Below are 12,218 nucleotides of genomic sequence, written 5' to 3' on the forward strand. Positions count from 1 at the left end.
AGATATGTTGTTGGTATGCTGTGTCTCTGTTTCCATTTGTTTCAAAGAATTTTTTGATATCTGCCTTAATTTCATTGTTTACTCAAAAGTCATTCAGAAATAAGTTGTTTCCAGGTTATTTCATGGTTTTGAGAGTTCCTCTTGGTATTGATTTCTATTTTTATTCTACTGCAGTCTGAGAATATGCTTGGTATAATTTTAATTTTTTGAATGTATTGAGACTTGCTTTATGACTGAGCATGTTGCCAGTCTTAGAGTATGTTTCGTATACAGATGAGAATAATGTATATTCCATAGTTGTTGGGTGGAATATTCTATAGATGTCTCTTAGGTTCAACTGGTCAAGTGTTAAGTTTAAGTCCGGAATTTCCAGAATTTCTTTGTTAGTTTTCTGCCTCAATGATCTGTATAACACTGTCAGTGGGGTGATGAAGTCCCCCACTATTATTTTCTGGATGTCTAAGTCTTTCCCTAGGTTTAAAAGTGCTATGTTTATGAATCTGGGTACTCCAATGTTGGGTGCATATATATTTAGGATAGTTAAGTCTTCTTGTTAAATTGAACCCTTTATCATTATGTAATGACCCTCTTTGTCCTTTTTTACTGTTGCTGGTTTAAAGTCTGTTTTATCTGATACAAGAATAGCAACCCCTGCTCTTTTTTGTTTTCTATTTGCATGATAGATCTTTATGCATCCCTTTACTTTGAGCCCATGGGTGTCATTACACATGAGATGGGTCTCAAAGACAGTAGAAGGTTAGGTCTTGTTTTTCTCTCCAATTTGCCACTCTCCATCTGTTAGGTGAAGCGTTCCTGTCATGCTGTTGTTAGCTGGTTGCTCTGTAGTCTCGACTGTGTAGTTGCTTTATTGGGTCTGTGGGCTATGTACTTACTTGTGTTTTGAGGAACCCAGCACATTTAAATAATTAAACCAAAGTAGTAATAAAGGTGTTACTTAAAATTATTTTAAAGATTCTTGTAATATTTTTAACACTAATAATTTTTAATATGCAAAAATCCCCTCATAATATTCTTGTTTTTACTATCCATAGAGATTACTGGCTGGTTACTTAGCAATGACAAACTTTGGAAAGAGTGATACCAACCAGTTGACAATTCTACATCTTACTGCTTAACGGAAAACTCAGATAATCTCCATTTTAAATACCTTTCAATGAGATCAATACTACACCTGCAATTCAAGGTATCTGAGGCCATTGTAAACTATTTTTCCATGAAAATATAGCTATGTAAGAAATAAATTTCAATTAGCTTAAATTTTTTATTTACATGGTTTCACATAAAAATAAAAATAGAAGGATGACATAAAAATAAATGAAGTTGAGAATTTAGATTTAGTTTTTAAGGGCTCTTTTTCCTACCTGGTTCACCATTGCATCAGTAACATCTATGTTTGGTTTCTGTCCAAAGGGAACTGTCAAAGAGTACAGATTTGTCCAAAATCTACCCCACATATCACCTATTAAAAAAAAAAAAAACTGTTAGTATATGACAAAGCAGCAGAAATGCAGACATAATTTATTAAATATATGGACCATCACTGATACTATAAATTAGAAAGAGATTTCCATAATCCACCATCCATGGTACAAAATATTACAAATTAAGCTGTTAGTAATTCCCAGTGTCGGCTTCAAAAGAGGCCGTATCAGATCATCATTCAGGAACTTCTACTAACTGGTAACTAAATTCCACTTTTATTCCTATATTCGTGTACTTAACTTGGTGACTTTGTAAACATCTCAAACAAATGTTAAGTTGTATTCCAAGGCCAGAGATCATGAAAAAGAAGATGTATCTAGAAAAAGTCAATCTAAGAGCAGGACCAGAATCCTGGTGCCAAAGAAATGGGGCAACAAACTTCATGAAGAATACTCCTGTAATCCCAGCACTTTGCAGAGCTGAGGCAGGCAGATCACTTGAGATCAGGAGTTTAAGACCAGCCTGGTCAACATAGCAGAGATATGGCAAAGCCCTGTCTCTACTAAAAATACAAAAATTAGCTGGGTGTGGAGGCTTGAGCCTGTAATCCCAGCTACTTGGGAGGCTGAGGCAGGAGAATCGCTTGAACCCAGGAGGCAGAGGTTGCGGTGAGCTGAGATCAGCCACTGCACTCCAGCCTGGGTGACAGAGCGAGACTCCATCTGAAAAAAAAAAAAAAAAAACTCTATAAACTTATATTTTAAAAGATAAAATTTAGTAGTGATACATGTGAAGTCCTATGCTTAAATTTTAAAGAAAAACTTAACCATCATAAAAACATATATGTGGCATCAGGCTAAAGCACAGTGCACATCTAAAAGACCAAAAATGAGCCAACAAACAGTATGGCCTGGCTTCTAAAGCATAAATGTGACCTTGAGCTAAATCAATAGAAGTATAGTGTCTAGAACAAAGGTAGTCATGGTACCATGTCTTTCTTTATGTTGGTCAAACCTCATCTGGAGTAACTGTTCATCTCTGAGCATGATAATTGAGGAGGCACATTGACAAAGTACAGTTCATCAAAATGAGAACAATTATAGAAAAGTGAGGTTTTAAGGAATGGTCGATAATGTATAAGATATTTAACTTAACAAAAGAAAACAGTGTAAACATGACAATAACAATAATAGTCACTAAAATGTATTGCACCAGGTACTATGCTGTATCTTATATGATGGTTCTTTATGAATAACTGGAAGGTCATCTTGTAGAATAGGAATTGACATTCTGGGTAACCTCATAGCATGGAAATAAGACTAATGAATGGAAAGCATCAGAGGGGTGTTGCTTAAGTTCCACATAAGGTAGAATTGTGTTACATTGGTTCCAGTTAGCAGTAAATTAGTCTGCATTGGAATGAAGAAATTATCCCATCACACCAGACAGGTTTAAGCAGAAACTGAATTACTAAATAATGCTTGCCATTGACTTTGTAGAAAGGATTTCCATATTACTTTAGAGTTAAAAGTCTCCATAGGTCCTTTCTCCGCATTCTCTCCTGCTGACAGATACAAGGTTTGGCTGTGAAGATGAGCTTCCTGCAATTTAGTTTGACTACAGTAGAAATGCTATGTATGCATGGCATGAAATTTTCAAATATTTATATTTTATTTGGCCTCAGTTGCTGTGGTGGGAGAGGAGAAGATGGTCACTTTTATTCTTCACTCATGCGATTCCAAGCCAAGCACTTTTCAGCAAAAGTAATTGGTGAGGTCTAGCATGAAGTTAGGAAGCTTTCGCCCAAGCTATACCTTTCTGTTACCCTGACCACCCCCAGCCAACCAAGCTTTTTTCCTCTGACAATATGATACTAAAATCTCAAATTCCACCTTAAGAGCTTAGCCAACCAACTTAAATACTAAAAATTATTTTCCCCATTTCCACTCTCATTTGAGCCTGTAATTCTTTCTCTAGTTATCTTAAATAACCCCTTTATCATTTGAATTGCAGCCAAAATAATAACTCTTTATGTATAAAAAAGTAATACAATAGAGAATTGTTTAAAATAGACTTTTGGTTGAAGAAAATGCTTTCAAAATGTGGTTTCTACAATGTTACCACTTACAGAATTTTTCAAAAGTTTTATGTTAAGGCTCACTCAAAAAGGCAATTTTATTGTTAGAAATAACAAAGAGCCAAGTACATAAAGAATTCATGGGCTTCTTACCAAGCAAATGAGCAGGGAGGCATCCAGTTGGACTAATATAGGAAGGGTAGGCATTCATCAACTTTGCCCTCACATAGGCATGAAGATGTTCATATAATGGTTTAATCTGAAAAGCCCAGGAAGAAAGTTTAAGACCAAGAGTAACCAATTCTAATTTCCATTCAACAACACTAGAAATAGAAGATTCTTTAAACAAGTAGAATTTCCCCAAATTATAATTCTTCTTCTCTCAAATTTCTGGAAAATTTAAAAGTATTCCTTCTTCCTAGATATTGATGATAACTCCATTGCATAAGTCAATAAACATATTTGGGAGAACACAGGTCCCAAAATAAAAGCAGATGTGAAATATATATATATTCATTTTTAAGATTGTTACCTCCTTCCTTTGTTTTAGTTTGAGGTATAATTTACATATTATAAAATTCACCCATTTTCAAGAGTGTAGTTCCATGAGTTTCAATAAATTAAAACTACTGGGAAACTGTCACCACTATCTAGCTTTTTAACATTTCTATAACCACAAAAGGTTTCCTGTAGTCAGTTCCACTCCTATCTCTGGCCACTCTGAGTATATCAGAGTCTGTTTATCTGTTCACTAGTTGAAGGACAGCTGGGTTTTCCAGTTTGGGGCTATTATGAATATTGTTGCTATGAACATTTGTGTATGTCTTTCTATGGATAAGGATATATGTTTTCATTTATTTCATATAGAAACTTAAGAGTCATGGTAAGTGTGTGCTTAACTTTTTAAGAAATTGCCAAACTGTTTTCCAAAGTGACTGCCCCATTTTACATTTCTTCCCACAGTGTAAGAGGGCTCCAGCATCTCACATTTTCCCCAATACTTGGTATTGTCCGTCTTTTTAATCATAGCTATTCTGGTGGGTGTGGAGGGGATTTTCATCATGGCTTTAATTTGCATTTCCCTAATAACTTTTTATTTTCTTATTTGCCATTTGTGTCATTTCTTTGATGATATACTTATTCAAGTCTTCTCCCCATTTCCTTTTTGGGGAGTTGTTTATCTTACTTCCATTTTTGATAGCTCTGCCAAACTATGGCTGTGACAAGGTAACTCACATTAGAAGTTTGAAGGTGCAGGTAAAGGGGAGGCATGGGGCCAAAATGAAGGAAAAACATCCATGGGACATTTCTGTTCACAAAACTCTCTCTTCCTGATGAAGACTAGCTTACTCAAAGTAATAGTATCAATTGTCCTGAGGAAGGAAGCAAAGTCTATAGCTCTGCTAACACAGGAAGACAGTACCAGCCCTGGGTAACTCAAGAAGATCATTCCTACTTATAAGCTAAAGGACCATTTCTTCTTATAATATTTCATTCCTATAGTCTTTCTGTTGGTAATTAATGGTCAGTGACTGAAAGAAGGAGGAAAGCAGAGCAATTCTGATCAGCTGTAGGACTATCCTATTATTCTCTAAAATCTTTTCAAACTCTAATATTCCATAACTTTATGAGGCCTGGGAATGGCTGACCAATGTGTTAAGAATGAGCCAGAATGCCTTTAGTCACTGTCCCTCTTTCCCATACACTGCCCCACAGCTGTTTCTGTGTACAGTTCCTTGCTTACCTCTTCAAAGGTATGTTCCACATCTTCAATCAACTGGTCGCGGTTGTAGTCGTAGCCATCTACCCCGTTTACTTCATAGTCTCCTCTCCAATAATCCCCATAGTCCTTATAATCTGTTTTTTTTTTTTTTTTTTTAAGAGAAAGGGAAGAACATAAGGGAAAAAAAGAGAGAGAGTACAATATACATAGATTAGCCTTGCTGGGAGGTTAAAAGAAATTTAAAGGCTTATCACATTTTTATTGTGATAAACATCAACTCAAAGGGATGCAAACGAATAATAACATTAAGTAATCTCTGTTTAAGCACTTGCTCTGTGCCAGGAGTTTAAATGTATTATTTTATTTAATAAGCGCAAGAACCATACAATATTGTCATTATTATAACTCCCACTATGCAGAGTAACAGCCTATGTTTATTTTAAAATAAATTTTATTGCGTATATTTAAGTTGTACACCATGATGTTATGAGATATATATATAATAAAATGGTTACTATAGTAAATAAAATCAACATATCTATCATCTCACATAGTTGAGCACTGTACCCCCATGGAAGAGCAGCTAAAATCTACTCATTTTGCAAAAATCCTGAATACAAAACATTATTATTAACTATAGTCCTTATGTTGTACATTAGATCTTTAGACTAGTTCATCCTACATGTCTGCTACTTTGTATCCTTTAACCCACTTCTCCCCATATTCCACCCCGCTCCACCTCACCTCTGGTAATCACTATTACTCTCTCTCTGTATATTTGATTTTTTTGTAGAATCCACGTTTGAGTGAGATGATGCCGTATTTTTCTTTTTATGTCTGGATTATTTCACTTAGCGTAATGTCCTCCAGGTCTATCCATGCTGAGGCAAATGACAGGATCTCCTCTTTTTTAAGGCTGAATAATATTCCATTCCATATGCCTACCACAGTTTCTTTATTCATTCACCCCTTGACAAACATTTAGGTTGTTTCCCTATCTTGGCTATTGCGATTAATGCTGCAGTGAACATGGCAGTGTAGATATCCTTATGAAGTGTTAATTTCATCTAATTAAGGTATATACCCAGGAGAGGGATTGCTGGATCATATGGTAATTCTATTTTTAATTTATTTAGGAATTCTCATACTATTTTTCCATAACTGCTTCACCAGTTTATATTCCCACCAACAACCTGTGCTTAGAGTGGTTAAATCGCTTCTCCAAGATCACACAGCTGGTAAGTGAAAGAAGCACACTCCTAGTCTCTCAATCCTGGGTGTGTACTCTCTTGATACATCAGTTTGTATCTTTAGCTTTAAAATATGTGACTGGATCTCTAAGTTTTTAAATTCTTCTTTTGTTCATGGCCTTGTATTTTTAGATCAGACCCAACTCATCTTAGACTTTGCCACAGTGAACCTGTGTTTGTTTGCAAATTATATGTATCAATGCATGTTTCTATGTGCTTCCTTTAGTATCTCACCATTAGGAAACAGAAGCTTGTGTTAGGATATTAGCTAATAAAGTGTGTACACATAATTTAATACTTTTTATTTTCACATTCACATTAGCAATTAATGACCAGGAAGATGAGGAGAGAAATAAATATTTGGATGAAAGGACATGCAGGATATTGTTTTTAAAATGGTGATAAGCAGGCCGGGCGCGGTGGCTCACGCTTATAATCCCAGCACTTTGGGAGGCCGAGGTGGGTGGATCACAAGGTCAAGAGATCAAGACCATCCTGGCTAACACGGTGAAACCCCATCTCTACTAAAAATACAAAAAATTAGCCGGTCGTGGTGCCAGGGGCCTGTAGTCCCAGCTATACTCCGGAGGCTGAGGCAGGAGAATGGCGTGAACCTGGGAGGCGGAGCTTGCAGTGAGCCGAGATCGCGCCACAGCACTCCAGCCTGGGCGACAGAGCAAGACTCCGCCTCAAAAAAAAAAAAAAAAAAATGGTGATAAGCTATTGTCTCCAGCTTGCCTAAGGCTTAAGAATATTGAATTTAAGTGGCAGTAAAGGAAATTTTAAAACAACAAATGGGGGGAAAAATTCTTCCTTACTCAACCTCAGCGGGCAGTAAATCATCAAAGCACAGTGTGAATAATGATTCCATGACTTCAGCTCACTATTCAGGGAAGAGAATAAGTTAAGAGATATGGAAATTCCTTCCTATGTTAAGATTTTTTATGAGCACATAATTTGAGATATAATTACAACTGCAGAAAATAATACATTTCCAGCCTAAACTAATCTGATTTTTTTTCTTTCTGGGGTATCGCCCTAAGGTAGACACACAAATGACCTTTGAAAGTGAACTGTGGGGGCTTTAGACAAAAGACAGTGACTCTGTCTCTCATCCTGAGAAATGGGATCCCTCCTTAATCCCCAGACTCCCTCAGGAACTTTTAGGGGTCTGAGATCTTCCTAGATTACTTATAATTCATAATTCCTGGATAATTTATTTTAGGCCTTGTAGTTGAGTCTCATTCTTGAGCTTCTTGAATTGTAGAATGCCAGTGCACCTTTTCTTTTTCCCCAGTAATTTCTTTTTAAAACACGTCATCTGAATTGTTCAGGAGATGATTGTTAATTGAGGGGTATCCCTGATATCAAAGGGCAGGCTTGGTAATGCAGAAGAAATAGCCCCGCCGCCACACAGAGAGCTTCAGGACCTCTACAGATCAGCAAACTTACGATTTGCTCTTGCCATCTCATTTTTCAAGACCACATATTCTTCATATAATGGCCTCAGCTGCTTGCCGACCTCAGATCTCCAGCCTTCCCAAGCCCAGAGCCTCTCATTGTAGTCTAAACTCTTTTCCATTATTTCATTCAAACCTGTTATCCCAAAGCACACAAAGACAAGAAAAGATGCATTTGTAAAAATTTTATTTGTAAGCAACTACATGAACTTTAAAGAATTAAAAGTAAGGTTGGCAGACATCAGGTCATAAAGTGGTTAAATAAAATCTCATGATTCATTCATTTCCTTGCCCTTATAGTTCCAAAATATGTCTGCAGAGAAAATAAACCACTGAAATAACTTACTTATTGACTTGATTAAATTAAGTAAATGTGATAAAATTTACAAGAAAGTTAAAAGACCATGTATGTATTGAAACACACATATTTGCAATCATTTTTAAAACTTGGGAGAAAAGTAAATTTCATAATCACTATTCAAAATTAGTAGCCTACCTGGATCAAGTAATAAGCATTCCTGGGAATTATTTGGGTTACAAACTTTTCCAGTACTGTAGATGGTGCTCATTGTATTTAGAATTGTGTTCAACTGCAAATTTAAGATAATAAACAATGTTAACAATGGAAATTTTGCTGAAGAGAATGCTAATATAAACATACCCTTTTGGCCACATGATTTTTTGATTCCTCAAAATACAGCAATTTACTTCTTTGCCATGTATCTTTCTGCCGTGTATTTACCTCAAAATACAGCAATTTACTTCTTTGCCATGTAGAGAAGGAATAGCCCAGTTAGGTTTTCCCACTGTCAACTAGCACAAAGTGCTATGAGCACATAATAAATATATATGGAGTAACTGAAATAACCAGATCTACCAAAACCCAAAGAATTAACACAGAGAAGTGCATTTTTTGTTTCGTTCAGCATTTATTGAACCTGTAATATGTCCTACACTCTGACAGTTCTGAAATGAACAAGTCAAAGACCGTAAAGTCATAGGACAGTGAGGCAGCCATGAAATCAGTAACTATTAATACATAACAGAATGACAAGTGCTATAACTGTCACCAAAAAGTGATGCAGTAGTATAGAAGCAGGGAGAAATTAATAACTAATAACCTGGAGATTCAAGAATGGGTCCAAAGAGAAGGGAAGATAAGAGCTGTGTCTTGGAGAAGAAGTAGGCATTGGTCATGTAGAGAAGGGAGGTAGAGGGAAGAGTCTAAAAGGAAAGGAGTCGGCCGGGCGCGGTGGCTCAAGCCTGTAATCCCAGCACTTTGGGAGGCCGAGACGGGCGGATCACAAGGTCAGGAGATCGAGACCATCCTGGCTAACACGGTGAAACCCCGTCTCTACTAAAAAAAAAAAAAAAAAAAATACAAAAACTAGCCGGGCGAGGTGGCGGCGCCTGTAGTCCCAGCTACTCAGGAGGCTGAGGCAGGAGAATGGCGCGAACCCGGGAGGCGGAGCTTGCAGTGAGCTGAGATCTGGCCAGTGCACTCCAGCCTGGGTGACAGAGCGAGACTCCATCTCAAAAATAAATAAATAAATAAAAATAAAAGGAAAGGAGTCTTAAAGAGGTTGGAAAAGACAAGGCATTCCCAGGGGACAGTGAGATGTTGAATGAAACTGGAGTGACAGTGTTCATTAAGGGAAATGAAAGACATGAGAATGGAGAGATAAGCAGGGGCCAGATCATGAGGGACCATCTATGCCATATTAAAGTTGTTAAACTTTACCCTGTAGGTAAAGTGAAGGTGACAAAGTGAAGCAGTGATACTCCAGGTGTAATCTGTGGACCAGTGCACATGAGCAAATAGTTTGTTTCCATTCTGTGATAAGTACAGGAATTAAGAGAATAAAAGTTTATAAACTTTGGAAAACAATTTGATATTTCCATGACATCTAAGCTTGTGATCAGTGAACTTAAGCAAGTATTGATCTGCAATGTATTGGAAATAAAGGAATAAAGGAGGGAGAAAGGAAAGACGGGAGGGAGGAGAGAAAGAGGGAAGGAGGAAGAGAAGGAAGGAAGGAAAGAAGAAAGGAAGGAAGGAAGGAAAGAAGGAAGGAAGGAAGGAAGGAAGGAAGGAAGGAAGGAAGGAAGGAAGGAAGGAAGGAAGGAAGGAAGGAAACGGTTCTCTCTCTCAGATTGATTTAAGAAGCACTGGATTAAAGGATCTGTTTCTCCTTCTCCTGTTTCTCTTTGGTTCTGCCTTGAGAATCATCCTAAAACATGAAATAGATCTTATGCTTAAAACTTTCACACGATCCCATAGTCCAAAGGAATAAACCTAAATTCCTTACCAAGGCACAAAACCCCTCATGGTCTCTCTCTACCTCTTCTTCAATCTCCACTGCTTCCTCTCCATTGAATCTAAGCACCCTTGAGTCCCTCCTCTTCCCAAACACTTTAAGCTCTTACATGAATTTCAGTGGTCTTCGGTACTGACTGCACATTAGAATTATCTGGGGATTTTTTAAAAAATAAAATTTCCAGGTTCCACCTAGGCTAGACCAGGCTGTCTATATGTGAATAGGCAAGGTTTCTCACAGTGTCCTTGTGGGGGGAAAAATGGAGAAACAGAATGGATAAGGTAGAGTGGATTGATAATTAGTTGGATAATTGGATCAAAAGAATGCAGAAAAATAAATGTTAACTTGTAGAAAGATACATTTCACATGGTTTTATCTTTGCCTTTTTGATATACTTTTATTTTTATATACACAGATTAGAACATACAAAGTTCCAGAGGACAAGCAACTGAGAAAGAAGACTTTCTTTTTAAATAGCTAAATATTTTAGATTAAAAATATTTCAGTAGGCTATATCAGAGGTCTGCAAACTATGTTCTGCAGACCAAATCCTGTCTGCTGCTTGTTTTTGTAAAGTTTTATTTGAACACAGCCATACTTGTTCATTTACATATTAGCTACAGCTGATTTCCTGATACAACAGCACAGTTGACTAGTTGTAACACAGACAATACCTAAATACACAAAACCGAAAATATTTACTCTTATCTGTTCCTTTATAGAAAAAAAGTTTGCTGTTGACATTGTGGACAAGATCATTCTTTGTTGTTGGGGGCCACCCCATGCATTGTGAACTGTTCTGCAGCATCCCTACCCACCAGATGTCAATAGTATCCCACATTTGTGGCAACCAAAAACGTCTCCAGACATTGTCAAATTTCCCCGGAGGGCTAAAGCATCCCCAGTTGAGAACCACTGACACAAACTAACTGTATTCTTCAGGCTGCCTGATCCTTCAGGAAGGTGACCTAACACTAGGGGGTGTCCATACACACCACAGTGCCAGGGACAATCTCAGTTTAACTCTGTGTTTAAATATAATTATTACCAGTGTCTTTCACTCTCAAAAAGATTCCAGTTTGAATAATAAATTGTATGGTCACCTTACCTAGGCATAGAGATAACTTCTTCTAACATCAGCATTACTATCTTTTCAAATAAAGGAAGCTGCTGTGGGTGATATTAATGTTTAATATTTCCCAAATATTTCAACTCTTGGGATCAATGCTAAAATGTTCACAAACGTACCCGTTTGCTCTTGTCTTCTGAGAGCACTGAAGACCCATTTTGCTGAAGAGCCTGCAACTGAAGCTTGACTGTGAGATTCTGAATTTCTTGTAGTGGATACATTTGGGCAAGTGTGGACTGTTCTTTTAAAAAGGCAGACCATTTGTCCCCAGCATTATTCTGAAATGACATGAAAGAAAATTGAAGTCGGAATGGCATTGCTTGAACAGATAGAACAGAAGATATAGTCCAAAGAATATCTGGTGAAACATTTAATATTTCCTGAGTGATTTAGTCCTCTACTCCGCTGAAGGTCAAGGTTTAGGTTAAGAGTGACCAGGCCACTTTTGACCACTCTCTCTCTCTCTCTGGCCTATTGCCTGGTTTTCCCAAGGGTCCTGTCCCTAGAACTGGAAGTGAATTCTCACAGATAATCCACATTGTGGGGCCCTGGAATTTGTAGCCTTAGTGCTGTGACGTAGGTGAGTTGGCCAAGGATTCAAAGATGAGTGCTCTAAAAGGAGAATCCAGTAGAGCTCAGAGTGGACTTAATGATAATAGAGACCCCTAATAACGATGGAAGCCATAAGAAATGAGAACCAGTTCACAGTAACCTCCTAGCTGCCATAACTTAGCCCAGGGATTTTGATCTTAAGTTACGATTCCCAAAAAAGGCTTCCCAGAAAATGGCCATTGGTAGCCATGGTGATTTTCTACCAG

The 12,218-nt window shown here is 37.3% G+C and overlaps 1 protein-coding gene across 1 annotated transcript in view; it reads right to left on the reverse strand.

Moving 5' to 3' along the window:
- The window catches only part of ACE2 (angiotensin I converting enzyme 2), a 47,868-nt gene that overhangs the window by 28,178 nt on the left and 7,472 nt on the right, over positions 1–12,218 (reverse strand). Inside the window, exons 3-8 of the mRNA XM_010366065.2 lie at positions 11,520–11,678; positions 8,450–8,543; positions 7,946–8,089; positions 5,265–5,377; positions 3,674–3,779; positions 1,383–1,480 (exon numbers count right to left, since the gene is read on the reverse strand). Coding sequence (XP_010364367.2) covers positions 1,383–1,480; positions 3,674–3,779; positions 5,265–5,377; positions 7,946–8,089; positions 8,450–8,543; positions 11,520–11,678 — 714 coding nt within the window. The remainder of the gene's footprint in view (positions 1–1,382; positions 1,481–3,673; positions 3,780–5,264; positions 5,378–7,945; positions 8,090–8,449; positions 8,544–11,519; positions 11,679–12,218) is intronic.

This window comes from Rhinopithecus roxellana, chromosome 7 (assembly GCF_007565055.1).
Source record: "Rhinopithecus roxellana isolate Shanxi Qingling chromosome 7, ASM756505v1, whole genome shotgun sequence".
In the NCBI taxonomy this organism is placed as follows: Eukaryota; Metazoa; Chordata; class Mammalia; order Primates; family Cercopithecidae; genus Rhinopithecus; species Rhinopithecus roxellana.